We start from the raw sequence: 19,003 nt of genomic DNA on the forward strand, positions 1-19,003 counted from the left end.
CTTTTTAATCTAATTAGACTTTAGCTTCCCTTCTCTCTCTCTCTCTCTGTCTCTCTCTCTCCCCCTCTCCCCTTCTCTCCCTCTCACTCCCCCTCCCTTTCCCCCCCTTCTTCCTCACTCCCTGCAAGGTATATCAAAGGACATGCACATTTCTATAGTGGGAGTCAAATCATCGTCAGTTTCCTACAGGTTCAAGATTTAAAGATAGTACAGATCATAAGGATTCAAACAGTAGTTTAATGAGAATAAATGAAATTCTGTCTTGTCATAAACCCCTCTCCCCTATTCAAATGTTGTTGTCTTCTGGTATCCTGTAGTGTATGCTGGTTTTTGCATGTGGATCGTTTTATTTTGATTACCTGCTGGTAGCTTTTAAATATATTGTTGTTGAGTCATTTCAGTTGTGTCTATCTCTCTATGACCCCATTTGTTATTTTCTTGGCAAATGTACTGAAATGATTTGTCATTTCCTTCTCCAGCCCATTTTATAGATGAGGAAACTGAGGCAAACAGGGTTAAGTGACTTGCCCTGGGTTAGTAACTGTCTGAGGCCAGATTTGAAATCTCATCTTCCTGACTCCAGGCCTAACACTCTATCCACTTTACCACCTACCTGCTCTTGCTTTTATATTATAGTAAATGTCTGGTTAGCATTATTCCTCTCTTATTTTTAATTTATCTATAAATTTGAGACCATCTAATATTTTGCTTTCACAGTAGAATGGTGAAGACGGTTCAGATTGAAGGGGATGGGTAAAAAAAAGTCAAGCTGAATATAATATAGATTTGTATTTTCATATACTATCCTTTTTCCTGTTCTTTATGAAAATGTTTGTCAAGTTTATAATAAAAAATAATTTTTAAGCTTAATGTGAGTAGGTAGCAAGGAAATCAAGAGCGCGGATATGTAGGAATTTAGCAGGCAGTGAGAGGAAAGTTGCAAACTTGAGGGAATGGGAGAGCCAGGGAAAGAGTTTCTAATAAGGAAGACCTGAACATGTTTATAAGTGTCTGAGAGGAAAGTAGGTAAGGAGAGATTGATTGAAGAAAGGGGAGATAATCAATAAAGCAGCTTTTGAAGGAGTCAGCAGGGGGAAAATGGGATCCCTTGGTAAAAAGCACTACTTACTCCTTTTTGATTGGAGTTAAGTAGGGAAAACATGATTGAAAATGTAGAGAGGTTTTAAAGTATGGATTAGGGGAGGTGAAAGAGCTTATAAGATGGTCTTCAGTTCATTGAAGTAGGAAGTGAGTTTATCTGTTAAGTGGGAGACAAGAATTGTGATGGAGTTTGTGAAAATGTCTTTGGGGGAGTGCAATGGAAATAAAAATTTTTCCTAGTTGATAGATTCCTTTTGCTAGATACATTGCTTTTGTTTGTGAAAAATCTTTTAAATTTGTAGTTAAAATTGTCTAGCTTCAGTTTTTATGATCTCTTTTCCTTGCTTGGCTATGACTTCTTTTGGGGGAGTATGATGGAAAGTTAATCCAAGATGAGTAGGGATTCTCATATGACACTGAGGACCTAGGTGAAGTTAGCTGAAATTAAATATTTAGTGGACCTAGTCAGCATGGTTTGTAAAGGGAGACCCTAAGTGGAGGATTAGTAGCACAGTCTGAAGAGCAGAAGTGGAAGTATAACAAGCACTTTACTGGACTGGTTAACTATCAGGTCAAGATGGGAAGAGAGTAAAGTGAAGCCATAACAGGGCAATGGACTGGGAAAACAGTACAGGATAGAGCGACTAGAAGTTGTTTTGAGGATGAAGAGTAGCTTTAGGAGGGGTAAGACACAGAAGTAGAGATTGTGATTAAAGAAGGGAATTTCACCATTAGATTTTGGATTTAGACTGCACCACTACCCAAAATTGTCCCAAGTCATAACTCCTCTATGTGCTTGATTTGAGGTAGAGTGGAAGAAATTGGCTAACTTTGTTTTGTTTAAAGGTCATCATATTGACTATAGAAGGGCCTAAGGAGATGGTCAAGGATCATAGCATCATAGATATATAGCTGGAAGATTTAGAAGTCATCTGGTCCAACTCTTAATTTTACAGACGAGGAACCTGAGGGCCATAGAGATTCAGTAACTTGCCCAGGGTAATGTTGCAAGTGAGTGACTGAGACAAAATTTAAATTCAGATTTTCTTGACTCCAAGTCCATTGCTCTAACCATTATGTCACTTTGTTGCTTAGAGTTTGGGATGGAGAAGACTATTGTGAGTCAAGTACTGCCTCTTTAAGGAAGTAGTAAGAGTGAGCTGGAGATGACAGCAACAAGAATAGAAAAGTCATCTGCATGGATAGAGCAAACTTCATACTATGTGATGACAGCACAGGGAAGGTCTGGAAGTGAGGAGTGTGCCAACAAATAATTCTTGGCCCAGTGTTAGGGCTTTTGAGGGTATACTAGAGAGGGTGGCAAGTGGTGAAAGTTTCTTCAGGAAGAAGCCAGGTTTTACTCAGGGCTATAGGATGGAATGAATTCTGAGAGGAGGCATTCTAGGCTGAAGGGGAGTTTGTTCACAGTAGATCAGAGGTCTCAGTGGATGGGAAAGTCAGAACAGTAGAGGAACTGGGATAGGGTAAGATTGATTTGGATTGAGTTAAGAATTCTGGGGGAGATGAGAAAGTGGAGGTTTTGTTTAATCAGATAGCAATTCTGAATTAAAAGCATTGGCGGGGAATATGAATTAACTTGCCATAGGATAGGAGAAGCATGATGTATGGAGAAGCTTGTAGACTAAATAGGCCCCACGGTTCTATTTATAACACTGGTGGGAAGGAGGCTTCTGTCAGTGGTGTTTCATAGGTGGAACCCCTTAAGTTGATGGGGTGAAGGAATGTGAGAATTCTGAGGTGAATGAGTCTTTAGCAGTTTCTTTTTTAACTTTTCCTCTCCAAATGAAGTCTCTTCAGTTGTTAAGAGTGGGGAATGGGAGGGCCATTGGTTATGGCCACCAGGAGGTTCATAAGATGAGGGCAGTTTTAGCCATTTCTCTGAGGTATCTGTAAATATGTCCCATTAATTTTTTTCCTTTTATAAACTTTAAAACCATCAACATAATCAGTCAAATAAACATGTAAAACAAGAGGTAAAATCTCATTCAAAGCCCTTAGTAAGATGGAACAAAATGAAATTAACAAAAAGCAAAGAACCAAGACTTTCTGAAGTTCCATCATCTTTGGTTCTTTTTCCTTTGTCTTTCCCTTTTCCTTTTCTTTTCCCCTTTCTGGTAGCATTAATTTTGAACAGAATACTCTCAGTAAATGGGTGTATCATATTTTAATATAGCTCATAACTGCATGCCCCTCAGAACTAAGACATGCAGAAGATTGTAGAAGTGATTAAATTTAGAGGATGTGCAATTATGAATATATGAAAATATAGGGCTTACATAATTCAGTGTCTTTATCCCTTATGAGACAATGAAATAAAGTAGTCATGGTCAAATGATGCTTCTTTTTTTGTGGTGAAAGATCTAGGTATTAAAATCAGCCAAGAAAAATCTTCTGAATCTGGTTGACTTTTGCAAGGTTAGTAAGAGTCAGGTGCAGAAAAGTCAGCTCTACAGAAAATCTGTGTAGTATGACAGTTTTAATACTGTTTATCCATTTTAAAAGAGCGATCCTGTTATGTCATCATACTTGTGATAGGAGTTTAAGGGAAGAAGACAGTAAGACAGTTGAATGAAATTTATTTTAATTTAGAAAGATTTAATTTTTTTTTTTTTTTTTTTACCTTTTAGGCTTCATGGTGTGTTAGATAAACTTCGCTCTGTAACTACTGGTAAGATCTATTGTAATGTCAGTTTGGAATTTGCGAGATATTTTCTTTCTCTGCTATTTTAATAGCATTTGTGCTCTTTTGAAAAGAAAAGACGACTTTTAAAACAGTGGTCTAAATGGCTATTAAAAATACCTCCATGAAATTAAATCACAGTAAAATTATCTTCATTTCAAGTATTTTAGATTTATCTTAAGAGAGACCGTCCGTTTACTAAGACCATCCATTTACTTTCACAGAGCCTTCTAGTTTAAAATCTTCTGAGACCAATATCTTTGAAAGTAGTCTGCCTTCAAACAAAAGCAATTTAGGTGGAGGAGATGAAAGAAGACATGAGGACACATTGCTACCTCTTGCTGTTTCTAGCACTCGATCTGAAAAAAATGATTCCAGAGTTTCTACAAGTTCACAAGATCACAGAACCTCTACTATCAGGTAAGGATCTTATGCCTAGTACTTAGCACACAATAACCACTTAACATTTACTAGCTGTGTGACCCTGGACAAGTCACTGAACCTCTCTGAGCCTCACTTTCTTCATTTGTAAAATGAGGCTGTTGGACTTAATGACACCAAGACTGAGTCATTCTCTGGACCCTTTCTAACTCCTAAGTCTGTATCCTAAATATAGTATGAGTGAATGTAAACAGATTAGTTATATTGAGTTTTAGAAAATATGGAGGCAGAGCCAGGAAAAAATTTGATTATAAAGATTATAAGTGACTTTTGTTAAGAATATTTCTTTTTTTTTTTAATTTCTTTTTTCTTTAATTTTTTTTCTTTTAGTATATTTAGTTTTCAGCATTGATTTTCACAAGAGTTTGAATTACAAATTTTCTCCCCATTTCTACCCTCCCCCCCACTCCAAGATGGCATATATTCTGGTTGCCCTGTTCCCCAGTTAGTCCTCCCTTCTGTCACCCCACTCCCCTCCCATCCGCTTTTCCCTTCCTTTCTTGTAGGGCAAGATAAATTTCTACGCCCCATTGCCTGCGTATCTTATTTTCTAGTTGCATGCAAAAACTTTTTTTGTTTGTTTTTGAACATCTGTTTTTAAAACTTTGAGTTCCAAATTCTCTCCCCTCTTCCCTTCCCACCCACCCTCCCTAAGAAGTCAAGCAATTCAACATAGGCCACCATGTATCATTATGTATAACCCTTCCACAATACTCATGTTGTGAAAGACTAACTATATTTTGCTCCTTCCTAACCTATCCCGCTTTATTGAATTTTCTCCCTTGACCCTGTCCCCTTTTGAAAGTGTTTGTTTTTGATTACCTACACCCCTGTCTTCCCTCCACCCCCGTCTTCCCTCCGTTCTATCATCCCCCCTTTTTATCTTCTTCCTTCTTCTTTCCTGTGGGGTAAGATACCCAATTGAGTATGTATGGTATTCCCTCCTCAGGCCAAATCTGATGAGAGCAAGATTCGCTCATTCCCCCTCTCACCTGCCTTCTCTTCTCTTCTTACAGAACTGCTTTTTCTTGCCACTTTTATGCGAGATAATTTACCCCATTCTATCTCTCCCTATCTCCCTCTCTCAATATATTCCTCTCTCATCCCTTAATTTGATTTTATTTCTTTTAGATATCTTCCCTTCATCTTCAACTCACCCTGTGCCTGCTCTCTCTCTCTATATATATACACATACATATACATACATGTTCACTTATACATATATATACGTAAACATATATATATATATATGCATATTCCCTTCAGCTTCTCTAATATTGAGGTCTCATGAATCATACACATCATCTTTCCATGTAGGAATGTAAACAAAACAGTTCAGCTTTAGTAAGTCCCTTGCAATTTCTTTTTCCTGATTACCTTTTTATGCTTCTCTTGATTCTTGTGTTTGAAAGTCAAATTTTCTATTCAGCTCTGGTCTTTTCACTGAGAAAGCTTGAAAGTCCTCTATTTTATTGAAAATCCATATTTTGCCTTGGAGCATGATACTCAGTTTTGCTGGGTAGGCGATTCTCGGTTTTAATCCTAGCTCCATTGACCTCCGGAATATCGTATTCCAAACCCTTCGATCTCTTAATGTAGAGGCTGCCAGATCTTGGGTTATTCTGATTGTGTTTCCACACTACTCAAATTGTTTCTTTCTGGCTGCTTGCAGTATTTTCTCCTTGATCTGGGAGCTCTGGAATTTGGCGACAATATTCCTAGGAGATTTCTTTTTGGAGTCCATTTGAGGAGGTGATCGGTGGATTCTTTCAATTTCTATTTTGCCCTGTGGCTCTAGAATATCAGGGCAGTTCTCCTTGATAATTTCTTGAAAGATGATATCTAGGTTCTTTTTTTGATCATGGCTTTCAGGTAGTCCAATAATTTTTAAATTATCTCTCCTGGATCTATTTTCCAGGTCAGTGGTTTTTCCAATGAGATATTGCACATTGTCTTCCAATTTTTCATTCCTTTGGTTCTGTTTTATAATATCTTGATTTCTTACAAAGTAACTAGCTTCCACTTGCTCCAGTTTAATTTTTAAGGTAGTATTTTCTTCAGTGGTCTTTTGGCCCTCCTTTTCCATTTGGCTAATTCTGCCTTTCAAGGCATTCTTCTCCTCATTGGCTTTTTGGAGCTCTTTTACCATTTGAGTTAGTCTATTTTTTAAGGTGTTAAGGTGTTTTCTTCAGTATATTTTTCAGTATTTTTTTGGGTCTCTGTTAGCAAGTCATTGACTTGTTTTTCATGGTTTTCTCGCATCCTTCTCATTTCTCTTCCCAATTTTTCCTCTACTTCTCTAACTTGCTTCTCCAAATCCTTTTTGAGCTCTTCCATGGCCTGGGACCAGTTCATGTTTTTCTTGGAGGCTTTTGTTGTCGGCTCTTTGGCTTTGTTGACTTCTTCTGGCTGTATGTTTTGGTCTTCTTTGTCACCAAAGAAAGATTCCAAAGTCTGAGACTGAATCTGGGTGTGTTTTTGCTGCCTGGCCATATTCCCAACTAACTTGACCCTTGAGTTTTTCAGTGGGGTATGACTGCTTGTAGAGTAAAGAGTACTATGTTCCAAGCTTGGGGGGATGTGCCAGCTCTGCCACACCAGCACTCCTCCTTCCCCAAGAACCCCCAACTTGGACTGGACTTAGATCTTCAGCAGGCTCTTCACTCCTACTCTGATCCTCCACTTAATTCCTCCCCCTAGGGTGGGCCTGGGGCCGGAAGCAACTGCAGCTGTAGTTCTGTAGCTGCCCCACCTCTGCTTCCCGGGGGTGGGGGGGGGGTGGTAGCCGAACTGCAGACTCCTTCCACTCCCGCAGGTTTTCCCACTAACCTTCTCTGTTGTCTTTGGTGTTTGTGGGTTGAGAAGTCTGGTAACTGCTGCAGCTCACTGATTCAGGGCGCTAGGGCCCGCTCCGCCCGGCTCCTGGTCTGGTTGGTCTGCAAGGCCCACGCTGGGCTGTGCTCCACTCTGCTCTGCTCCGCAGCCATCTAGGCTGTCCTGGGCTGGAGCCCTGCTTCCCTCTGCTATTTTGTGGGTTCTGCAGTTCTAGAATTGGTTCAGAGACATTTTTTATAGGTTTTTGGAGGGACTTGGTGGGGAGCTCACGCTGGTCCCTGCTTTCCAGCTGCCATCTTGACTCCGCCCCCCCAAGAATATTTCACTTAGGAGAATATTATCTATTGCCAATACTTAGATTAAGCCAAACTACAAAAAATAAAAAGGAAATTAAAGTACTTTTTGGGTAGATTCTGAAAAAGTGATTACTAAAACTCTTGATTTTCCATTCTTTGTTTTTAATAATCATTCTTTGGAAATGTTTTAAGTTCTCAGCCATAGTTTAATCTGTTTTCTTTTTAAATAGGCAGCCTTATGATGATGGAACTGCAGCTCGACTAATGTCAACAGTGAAACCTCTTCGAGAGCTAGCCCCTTCTGAAGATGTAATTGACATTAAGCCAGAACCAGATGATCTCATCGACGAAGACCTAAATTTTGTCCAGGAAAACACTCTCCTATCACGGAAAAAACCTATTGTCACAGTTACATACAGTTCTTCTCGTCCTTCTGTTGAAATCTACCGACCTCCAGGAAGTCGAAATACAGATGGCAATGCACATTTACACAGGTTGCATTTGCAGCAGCAGAACAGTATTCAAACTGGCAAACAGCTAGACATACAGACCAGCAGGTCATTTGAAACAATACATCTATGTGAATCAGAAGCATTTAGTGGCTTAGCAGAGACCTATAGGCCTGTCACCAAAGCAAACTCTGATAAAATAAGCAATGAGGTTTGTATAAAGGCATAAAATTTAGCTTTTTAAATGCTTGTGGCGGAAAGGTGGAATGATGACAATTAGGATCTGAAAAGATCTGGTCAATCTAAGAATATGTAGTGAGTCTAATAAGATGAAATTTAATATAAATAAGTACTGCTTATAGGCCCCCAAAATTAATTGGGGGAATATATGTATCATGTGGGAAAAGTATGCGGGAGGTTAGTAAACTACAAACTCATGAGAAAGCTATTATGCTCTTAAGCAACATCAGTAGATGTATAGTGTCCAAAATGTGGGACATTAATTAGAGTGCCCATCTACTCTGTCTTGTCATATTAAATGTAGAGTGTTGTATTCAGTTTTAGGTACTGCATTTTAAGAGGAATGTTGACAAACTGGAAAGCATCCAAGGAAAAGATAGTGAGAAACATCAAAACAACGTCATAATATTTAGTTGAATGGACTGTGGATATTTCACCTGGAGAAGAGAAAACAACACTGCCCACAAGCCTAGTTATGGTCCCAAAAAATAATTGAGGCATTATCATATAGAAGTATTAGTTTTAGCCTGACCCCAGAGTGTAGAAATATGACTTGAATAGAGAAAGGCAAGTTTAGTTCAGTATAAGGAGGCATTTCTTAACAAAAAGGGATGTCCAAATATAGAATGTGCTGCTTTGAGAGAGAGTGCCTTCTTCATTTCTGGAAATATTTAGGTAGTAGCTTGATGACTACTTGTTAAGAATGTTGTAGAATGGGTTAGTGTTTCAAGTATGGATTGAGCTATATGCTCTCTAAAGGCCCTCGCAGCTCTGCAATTCAGTTAGGAGTTAGCATTTTAAGTTGTTTTTGTCAGGAAATATTCCATGATACCATTAATCTGACTGGCTTTTAAATTTTTGTTTAAATGTGTTTTCTAAGAAGAAATTTGCCATTATCTGAATAGAGAAGTACTCCTAAGTATTTCTGGTTTCAGGAAGAAAACTTTCGGAAGAGAAAGTTACCTGTGGTAAGTTCAGTTGTTAAAGTAAAAAAGTACAATAATGATGGAGAAGAGGAAGAGGAAGATGAAGAATATGGATTGCGTATAGGAAGTGTGTCTAGCAGTGTGTCTGTGCCAGCAAAGCCTGAAAGAAGGTATGTGAATAACATGTAAACTAGTATATAATTTGCTCGTTTGGGAAACTTGTACTTTCTACATTGTGGCTTAGAGGTGACATGGATTTTTTTGCACTTAATAAATACTTATTGATTGATTAGGAGAGCTGCAAGCTCTGGCAGGTCCTTCTAAGCTGGACAGGTTTCAGATGGGAGTTTTATGTAGGATGGTATGTCTTAGGACATCATCTGAGGACGAGCCTAGCTAAACTGGGGAGATGACTCATAACTAGATTGTTCTCAGGGTGATAAGATTTCTAGGCATAGCAATTCTTTTATTTTTTTTTAAATAATATTTTATTTTTTTCCCCAATTACATGTTAAAAACAATTATTTAACATTCAATTTTCAAAAATTTTGAGTTTCTAGGTATAGCAGTTCTTGAAGATCGTCTTCTAAGTTTTAAGTTGTTAGTTTTGATCTAGGTTGGGGGAGACACTGCTCATGCCGACTTCAGGTACTAAAGTATGATCTAAAATAGTATCATAGATGAAAGCTGTAACACTGCTATAAACAAATGATTACGAATGGATATGTAGGGGTAAGACATTGTTTATATTCTGTGCACATTTTGACAAGATGTTGGGTTAAGATTATTTTGTTTTTGAATATTTGGTACTAAGTTGACACTGTATATATCTTCTAAAAGTTGAAGTTAGTTTATTCAAAACATGAGACAAAGCTTTTGTAAAGAAATAGTAAAAGTTAGGTAACTTCAGAGAATTCCTCTTTTGAGAGCAAATGTCTACTAAAAGTGAATTTCTTGAAACCTTACTTTTTTAGGCCTTCGCTCCCACCGTCCAAACAAGCCAATAAGAACCTAATATTAAAAGCTATCTCAGAAGCTCAAGAATCTGTTACAAAAACAACCAACTATTCCACAGGTAATTTAGCTTTTTGCCCTACTTATGTTGGAGTAAACTTGTAGCTTGAGAAAATGTAATTGATAACTCAGGTGTGTAGCAAAAAGAAGACTAAGTTGTGGTAAAGGGAGGTTGCATGGAGATGAGAAGCTTTTGTCACATCAAGAACAAAGGTGAGAGGCAGGAAAGTTTTTAAGAGGAGCATTGATATGGCAAGATACAGTGACATTCAAGGGAAGGTTGTTTCAAATAGATGAAAACAAGGTCATCAACCATTTTTTAAATTTTTAGAAGAAAGAATTTGAATTAAGAAAAGATTTTAGCTGAGAGAAATTAAAAGTGGTTTTAATTTCATTTGGTCCGAACTGTTAGTGTATGAATAAGTTTTTTCTTTCTCATCCCTTCCCTCCCTTCTTCCATTAATGTCAAAGAAACAAACATAAGACAGAGAACTGAATCTTTTATATATTTTTTCCTCTCCATAATTGATGTTTGATGAACAGTGATAGCACCAGATTTGTGAGGGAAAAAAAGTGTGACTCATAAAAATAGTCATTTTTTAAAGAGAAATTTAAGAGTAAAATTATGCTTTTTACATAATTCTTACTGTGGAGAAAACATCCCATCAGATAGCTATAATTTTACAGTGATCCAAAACTCAGACATTCTACACTATGATAACATTGCATTCTTTGCCATCCTAATAACCAATGTATCAAAATTCCAATGACCATTTTGTTGTTGATAACTGGAATTTGGGGGCTAGCTCTTCCTTGAGTGCTTTGCTCTGCTTAGCCTTCTGCTTCCCCTTCTTTTGTCTCTGTTCACTTTGGAAATGAATGAATGAATAAAGCATTTATTATGTACTTACTATGTACAAAGTACTGTGGTAAGCGCAGGGGATACAAATAGAAAAGTCAGACAGTCCCTGCTCTGAAGGAGTTCACGTTTAATGGGAAAGACAACATACATGGAAAGTTTCAGCTGTAAGTCGGATGGAAAGGTCCCCTGCTCCTTAGGGTGCAGCAGCGAAGAGATGGTAATGCCTCTTCTTGAATGTCATTTCCACTAACAAAATCACATCAGCTTCTGATGTTGAAGCTCTTTACAATGCAAAGGACTTTGGTTACAAGGATTTTCTGAGTCTTTAAGAGATGTAGCCATAGCATCTGCGGGAACAGGTGCCAGGCTCCATCTCCACAGGGTTTAACTTCCTGGGATGATGCCTGTGGATACTGGACTGGAAGCTTTTGCTCTTCCAAAGTCTCTTGGGTTCTGAATTCTGGGCTTTCTCTTCGCGATCTGAGGGTAGATGATGGTTAGAGTAGCGGTAGTGGTTTGACTTACCTGGCCCGTGCTGCCTTCTCTCCCTCGGTGTGTCTTGCTGCTTTAGCTAAGCTGGCTTGCTTGTCCTGTGAGTGGCAGTTGGTTGGCCATTGGTGAGGTTGGCTGTGCCCCTTCTCCACCGGACTGGAAGCAGAGCTGATGGTCTGGGGGCATTGCCGCTCCAAGGACTCTTAGCAGTTGTGGGCTGCTAGTGCCAGTTGGTCAGCAGCTATTGCTGGTAGTGATGAGGAAGTTGAACCTCCTCCACAGTGAGTTCTCTCCACTTCATGGCTGTGGGGGCTGGGCTGGAAGCAGGTCTGATAGTTTGGGGTACAGTGCTATTATCAGAGCTTTTGGGTTCAGGGTCTTGGCTGTCTGCATCAGGGTCTAAGGGGAGGTGGTGGTCAATCAGTCAGGAAGCATTTATTAAGCACTTAACTATGTGCCAGGCGCTGGGGATGCAGAGAAAGGAAGGAAAAACCTCCCTTCTTTTGGGGATCTCACAGTCTGATGTAAACAACTGTGTACAAACAGGATGTATATAGGATAAATTGGGGATAATCGACAGAGGGCAGGCACTAGCGGTGAGAGAGGGGTTGTGAAAGGCTTTTTATAGAAGGTAGGATTTTAGCTGGGGCTTGGAGGAAGCCAGGGAAACTTAAGAGGTGGAGAAGATGAGGGAAAAAATTCCAGGCCTGGGGAATAGCCAGTGAAAACACTTTTAAGAGTCAGGAGCTAGTGAACTGGAGGTCAGAATGTGTGGAGGTAAGTGAGATGAAAAAAAGACTAGAAAGGGGAGGTAGTTTGTGAAGGGCTTAGAATGATTTTATATTTGATCCCAGAGGTGATAGAAGGCCATTGGAGTTTATTGAGTAGGGAGTGAGGAGTGTCATTGTCAGACCTTTGGGAAGGTCACTTTGGCATCTGATTGGAGGATGTTCTTGAGTGGGGAGAGACTTCTGGCAGAGAGACCAAAAATGAGCTACTGCCATAGTGTAAGTGAGAGGTGCTGAGAGCCTGCATAGGAGTGGTGACAGTGTCAGAGGAAGTGGGTGTACAAGCGATGCTAAGAAGGTAAAATCAGAAGGACTTAGCAACAAATTGAATATGAGGGGTAAGAGTTTAATGGATGATAGCTTGGTTGTGAGCCTGAGTGACTTGTAGGATGGTGGTATAGTAGGATGGTGGGGGTGGTGGTTTGACTTGCTTAGCATGCACTACCTCTTCTTTCTTCCTCAGGGTGCCTTACTGTTTCAGCTAGGCTGAAGAGAGTTAATTACTATCTATCAGCTTTTACTTAAAATAAAGATCTCTCCCAAGAAACATTTAACCCTGAATATGCAATTTAACATTCTGGAGCCAAGTGGCTTTGATTGCCAAAGTGTTCTTTCTGCATGGGATTGCAGCAAACATGAAAAATACCTGGAATTTCAAAGTGGGTTGACCTGACTTAGGTTCATTCTTCCTTTCCATTTCATCACCAGTACTCATAACGTTGAAGAAAGGTAGGTAGTTTAGTGTTAAATGTCTTGAAAATCTGTTAGAAACTAGTTGTACATAAGCCCATCTTTAAAGAAAGAGCTTTGACATTTTTCTTGATCCCAGACCCATAAGAGTTAGGGTGTGAAGTCCTCATGATATCATGAGGATGTGTCAGTGGTTAGTGTAGGTGTGTGTAGATTATTGTTATATGGTCGATATAAATCTGGAATAGGAGTATGGTTCCCTTCTCTCCATCCTATCAGAGATGCAATAGGAATAAATAAGGCAATGTTAGTGAGCTATTTTGGTCTTCAGAAAACGCATAAATTTAAGGTGATGTTACTATTAGATATTATGACGTTCAACATTGAGGTTTGATATGCAGTAATACCGTTTATATATTTCTCTATTATGTGAAAGTCCCACAGAAACAGACGGTTCCAGTTGCTCCCCGAACTCGTACTGCTCAGGAAGAATCTCTAATAGAAGTGGTCCAGGGGCAAAGCAGGCTGCCCAGATTAAGTCCCCCAATTCAGCTGGAAGAAGCAAAGGAACAGAGTTTAGAAAGAATTCAAGGTAACGGTAAAGTGATGCTTGGGTTTTTATTGCACATTTCCTCAAATGAAATTCCATTTGCTGTACTATTAGAAAAATATGAAGAGATAGTCTTTCAATAAATGTTTGTTGATGACAAAGTGTAGTCTACAGTTTCTTGCCTCAAGGAACATCTATATCTAATGTGTGTGAGAAATATTCTGTCCTTACATTTTTGATAACAATAGCTAGCATTTATATAGCGTTTAAGATTTGCAAAGTGCTTTACAAATAATATCTCATTTTATCCTCAATATAATTTTCACAGTAGGTACTGTTATTACCCCCATCTTCCAGAGAAGGAAACTGAGGCAGAGGTTAAGTGACTTGCTCAGAGTCACACAACTAGGAAGCGTCTGAGGCCAGATTTGAACTTCCTAAGTTCAGATCCAGCATTTAATAATAATATCATTACTTACATTTTTCTGAGGAAGAAGATATATTCCTTTTCTCTATTAGTACCCCTACTGCATTCCTGCGTTTAAAACATTTAGTCATTTTAAATTGTTTTCTTTGGTTTACAATTCATATATAGTCAATATTTATATATCCTATTAATATATAGTCAATAATTGAATCCCATCAGGTATTCTTTCTCAGATTAATTCCTTCATCTCCGTGCCCATTGCTCCCTACCCTTCCACCTCCAGTCCAGGCTCTGATCATCACACCATCAGCCATCGTTGGTTTTCTTGTCTCCAAATTTTCTTTGCTTTAAACCATTCTCTGCAACCATTAGCCATGTTGATCTTCCTAAAGTACTTTCGCCATGTTACTTTCCTACTCACGAACCGCAGTGAATCCACATTTAGCACCTGTACCAAATATAAATTCCTTTGCTTACTTTTCAAAGCTCTATGATTTGGCCCCACCCTAACCTCTCACACCCTATTTCACAGTAGTCCCCAGTTCAGTCTTGCACACTAATTAGTCTTTTCACACACTGGATCCCCAACACCCAGGTACGCAGTCCTTCCTCTGCTGTGGCTCATGTTATTCAGCACCTTTCTTTGCAATGTGGAATGTTCTGTGTTGGTCCTTTCTACACATTGAATGCGTAGCCCAAGCTTGCTTTGTGGAGGCTTCCCTGACAGTTCTGTCCCACATTAAACTCTTTTTTCCCAAGTCCTTTGCATTTTCTTTACTGTGCAGTTTAACCCTTTTTATTGATTTATGCCAGATTTCATCAGTATAGTAGCCTTTTGGTAAAGCACTTATAGTACTGTGGATTGGCACATACTCTGTAATTTAAAGTCTTAGAGAGTTGCCTAGGACATTGAGGGTTAAGTGGCTTACTCCGTGTTGCACAGCCAGTGTGTCAGAGGTGAGAATTCAGGTTTCCCTGACACTCAGGCTAGCTCCCTCTCTATTCACCATGCCGGTCTGCCTCTCTCCTCATCTAGATAGTAAGATAGGACTGTCTTAGTCATATTTTTGCACCCCATACTATCTAGTAGAGTTAGACATAGGTGTGTTCAGCACTAGGCTTATTCAACAAATATTTTAGTTCTTGCTCTGTGCTTGCACTTTGTTAAGGGTTGCGGGTAAAGAAAGGTTGTCTTAGTCCTCAGTTGGTACTTCCTCTGTTCCATTGTTTACTGACTCATGGTTAGGAATTTTTTTTCTGATTGTCCAAAGTAAATTTCTTTTGATGATGTTTAACCTCTATGTGTGAGTGTGTGTTGTCTGCCTCTCGATCTCTATGAATAATTGGTAAGATAGTCACAGTGTTGCTGATCCTCTTTATCCTCTTCTGTGAAATCCAGCAGTTATTTAATAACTTTCATGACCAACCTAAGAGCTATGTAAATGAGAGCTATTACTATTTTATTTTTATTTATACTTTTTATTTTATTTTATTATTTTTATTATTTTATTATTTTTACTTTTAGACAAGCTCTCGAAAAGGTTACTTCCTCTACCAATACAGACTTTTCACCAGCTCTGCAATTTTTGGTCTTAGAGAGTTATCTGTGGGCTCTGAAAGGTTAAATGACTTGCCCTCAAGATCATGCAGCAGATATTTGGCAGAGGTTGGCCTTGAACCTCAGTCTTCCTTCATAGCTAACTCTTCACTATGCCATTCCACCTCTCATCAGTAAAAATGACCACCTTAATAAACTTCACTAGTGATAAATCACCTCTTTACCCTTTTTTGTTTATATTAAATGATTCCATTTTCTAAAACCATTTAATCATTGTTTTCCAAGCCATTTCATGGTTTTTCATATTTTCTCTTAAGTTGTAGAGCCTGCGTCTGAGTCCTGCAGTACTAACTTTCAATAAGAAGGAATAAAATTGGGAGATTGCATTTTTAATAAAATTGCCTTCTCACCCTTAGTGTTTTATCATGCTCATAGTTGGAATGTTGTGTGGTAAAAAATGCTTTCTTATCCCTATCATATCTTTCCACTTAACATTTTGAGTCATTAAAGCAAAGGCCTGTCCAATTCCTGGTCACCACTAAACTTGTAAATTATGTTTTTTAATTTGCCTTTTAGGTTAGTTTGAGAGCTTTTGAAATGTGATTTGTAACCCAGTTCAGTTAAAGTTTCTTCTGAAGTTTTAATTCAATGCCTCATTTTAACATAGAAGTGATCTTGGGCTCTTGAAGACTTTGCCAGTAAAACACAAGTTCTGGCCAGGTCCCACCAAGCTGAAAGGGCTTCTTCTAATATAGTGTGGCTAAAATCATCTGAGGACCATCCTAGTTCATTTTTCAGTGTTATCATTTGAAGATTGTCCACCAGATGACTTTTTTTCCGTGGGAGAGAGCAGGAAACTCCTCATAGATGCTATATAGGAAGGTAACAAAGTAAGGGTTTCAGTCTACGTCTGTAGGGTACCTACGCTGATGAAATCATAGGGAAAATCACCCATGAAAATCCTTACTCTATAGTGAAAGCTTTATATAACATGGTGAGTCCATAACCCTGGTGTCAATGAACCTGGATAGGCAGTCAGTAAAGAAACAAATGGTCAAGGAAGATGATATCGCTCTGCCAGCCTTAAGAGTGGACACAGAAAACCCAGGGAAGATTTTAGCAGTTGTTTTTGAGTGCCTCTAGTGGAGGCTTTCCAGTAAGCTTCAGTTTCTCTTTTTGATTCCTTATGAAGTTAGGACATACTTCTGATGCTGACTACTTTTCTCATGCTTTCTGGAGTTTGAGTTGCACGCTAATTTACAAACATCTTAGGGGCTAAATCATATAGACCTAAATACCTTCAGCTCTTTTTCAGCCCATTATTTTGGTCGTGAGTATAAATGTTCTGGGTTATCATAGTGATCCCCCTAACTAGGACATTCTTTGCTATTCTGTCTCCTAGCCAAAATAATCAGTAACAAGCATTTGCAGATTCCAAAATTCATAGGTGTGTTACAGATGAATTTGTTTCTGTGGCTGCTATGAAATTTCACAGCCTTATTTTTTGCTGTTTTTTGTCCCTTCCTTCTCTGTCCCAATACTATAAATATACTTGAAGTTTATATGCTCAAATATGTATAGAAGTCTTAAAACTGACTAAAATGAAAGTTAAGATACAGAAGATCAGGAGGTGACAAAAACACTTGGAGCATTTTAGTGATGTTTTGTTACAGTTAATTTACTTATTTAACAATAAATTATAACAATATATAATTATAACTGGGTAGAGTCCAATTTTTGCTAGCCTTCTTCTGGAAGAAGCATGAGCTCCACATCACTCACTATCCTTTTAGTAGGCTGAAGTCTTTGTTTCCACCATTGAGGTTTCTTTTTGCTAATACTAATAATATTTTTCTGTGTCCTAAAAGGTTTGTCAGCTAGTTCCTTTCATTTAGGGATCTATTGAATTAGTTCCTAGATAATTCAGAGTTTTCTTACTTAGTACATAGATGATCTTATGAGTTGTTTTTGAGACCCTTGAGATATTTTAGTCCTTCTTTAGTTCCTACCAAAACCCACTATTCTGCCTACAATGACTTAACCTGGGAAACACCTATATCCTAAAATAAATTTATACTGCACCTCTAGAAACTTTGTAGGTCCATTTTGGCAATAAAAGAACTCAGCAGCACAGATAGTACTTTAATCATTTCTGTTTTGATGGTTATAACTTTAGAAGAAAAGGGAATATTAGAAATGACCAGCTTGACAGAATGTTACTGACCAGGGGGTTTGGTTTCCTAGGCTTTGGGTTATGGTACTAGGATAGCCTCTGGACAAGGAACAGACCAGAATTATCTGGAAAAATGTATTTTGTGAGGTACCCTGCTAACCTGTTCAAGATAACACTTAATTTTTATTTTAGGAGGAGGGAGAAGAAAGTTGAGGATTGACAAGACCAAATATGATGAGGGGTGTGAGAAGAAAGAAGTAGCATAGTGGAAGTGCTACCTGGTGGTTCTTAGCTGAAAATGCAAAGCAAGTTGTTTGTAAACAGTAACTAATACTTAAACTAACATACAGGAGATAGGTGATAAATTAAATTTGAAATTTTGACATAAGGTACATAACATAGAGCTATTCAAACTTAGTGGAACTGGACTAATAACTTGAATATGGCGATTAAAATTATACATTATTTAGAAGTGGTGTCTACTAGATAATGAATGGGAGGAAGAGTAGCAGCAACATTGCTTGTAAAGAAAATAAAAGACCTGGAGTTCTTTTTGTGGACCTCAAAGTGGAAACATGGTAGAGAATGTTTGGGAGAGGAGAAACAGAAGTAATATTATGATGGTGCTATCTTTTTTTTTTTAATGTAAGATTATAGGATCATAGTTTAAAGCTAGAAGGGACGTTAGAGACCATTGAGTCCAACGTCTTTTTACAGATGAGGAAACTGAGGCACAAAGTCAAAAGACAATATTTGAACTAGGTTTTTTCTGATTCTAAGACCAGTGCCCTTTTAGCTGTAGAATGGCTCACTCTCCTTCTCCCTTTTCTCCCCTCCCTCCCTTCCATTCTTTATTTCTTCCTCTTTTTAAAAATTTGTCAAACATCAATAAACATGATAAACATCAATAAACCCGATAAACATCAATAAACAAATAAACGTAAACATTTCCATAACATTTCTGTTCAAAGAACTGGAAAAGAGGGTTGTACGTGAAACGGAATCTATAACTTAAGGCTCTTTGAAAATTGTATGTTAAATTCAAGCCAGTAGTTCTAGCTTGTCTGCTTTCCCTTCTGAATGTCCACTTTCCTGTATGTTTTAAAGGTTTCATCAGTGCTCTTTTTTTCTTTATTTTTGGTATTATTACCTTCTTACTGCTTCCTGCAGTTGTCACCCCTAAATATAAAAGGTCTACTGTTGTTAAAAAATATATGGTCAAGCAAAAGATATTCACATATTGGTCCTATCGGAATATTTCTGTGTCACTCTGCACCAGAATCCATCACCTTTCTGCTAGGAGTTGGAAAGCATGCTTCATCATCAGTCTTCTGGAGTTGTAATTGGTCATTGCACTGATCAGTGAAATCTTTCAAAGTGGTTTTTCTTTACAGTGTTGTAGTCATTGTATAACTTATTTTCCTTGTTCTGCTTAGTCCACTTTGCATCAGATCATATAG

At 38.3% G+C, this 19,003-nt stretch overlaps 1 protein-coding gene across 3 annotated transcripts in view; it reads left to right on the forward strand.

Moving 5' to 3' along the window:
* Positions 1 to 19,003, forward strand: part of ZC3H14 (zinc finger CCCH-type containing 14) — a 49,188-nt gene that overhangs the window by 8,708 nt on the left and 21,477 nt on the right. For all 3 annotated transcript variants that reach the window (XM_036734616.1, XM_036734617.1, XM_036734618.1), the window contains 6 exons: positions 3,750 to 3,790; positions 4,027 to 4,222; positions 7,605 to 8,034; positions 8,999 to 9,159; positions 9,964 to 10,064; positions 13,272 to 13,427. In XM_036734616.1, the coding sequence (XP_036590511.1) occupies positions 3,750 to 3,790; positions 4,027 to 4,222; positions 7,605 to 8,034; positions 8,999 to 9,159; positions 9,964 to 10,064; positions 13,272 to 13,427 (1,085 nt within the window). The remainder of the gene's footprint in view (positions 1 to 3,749; positions 3,791 to 4,026; positions 4,223 to 7,604; positions 8,035 to 8,998; positions 9,160 to 9,963; positions 10,065 to 13,271; positions 13,428 to 19,003) is intronic.

The sequence above is a fragment of the Trichosurus vulpecula genome, chromosome 8 (assembly GCF_011100635.1).
Source record: "Trichosurus vulpecula isolate mTriVul1 chromosome 8, mTriVul1.pri, whole genome shotgun sequence".
Lineage (NCBI taxonomy): Eukaryota > Metazoa > Chordata > Mammalia > Diprotodontia > Phalangeridae > Trichosurus > Trichosurus vulpecula.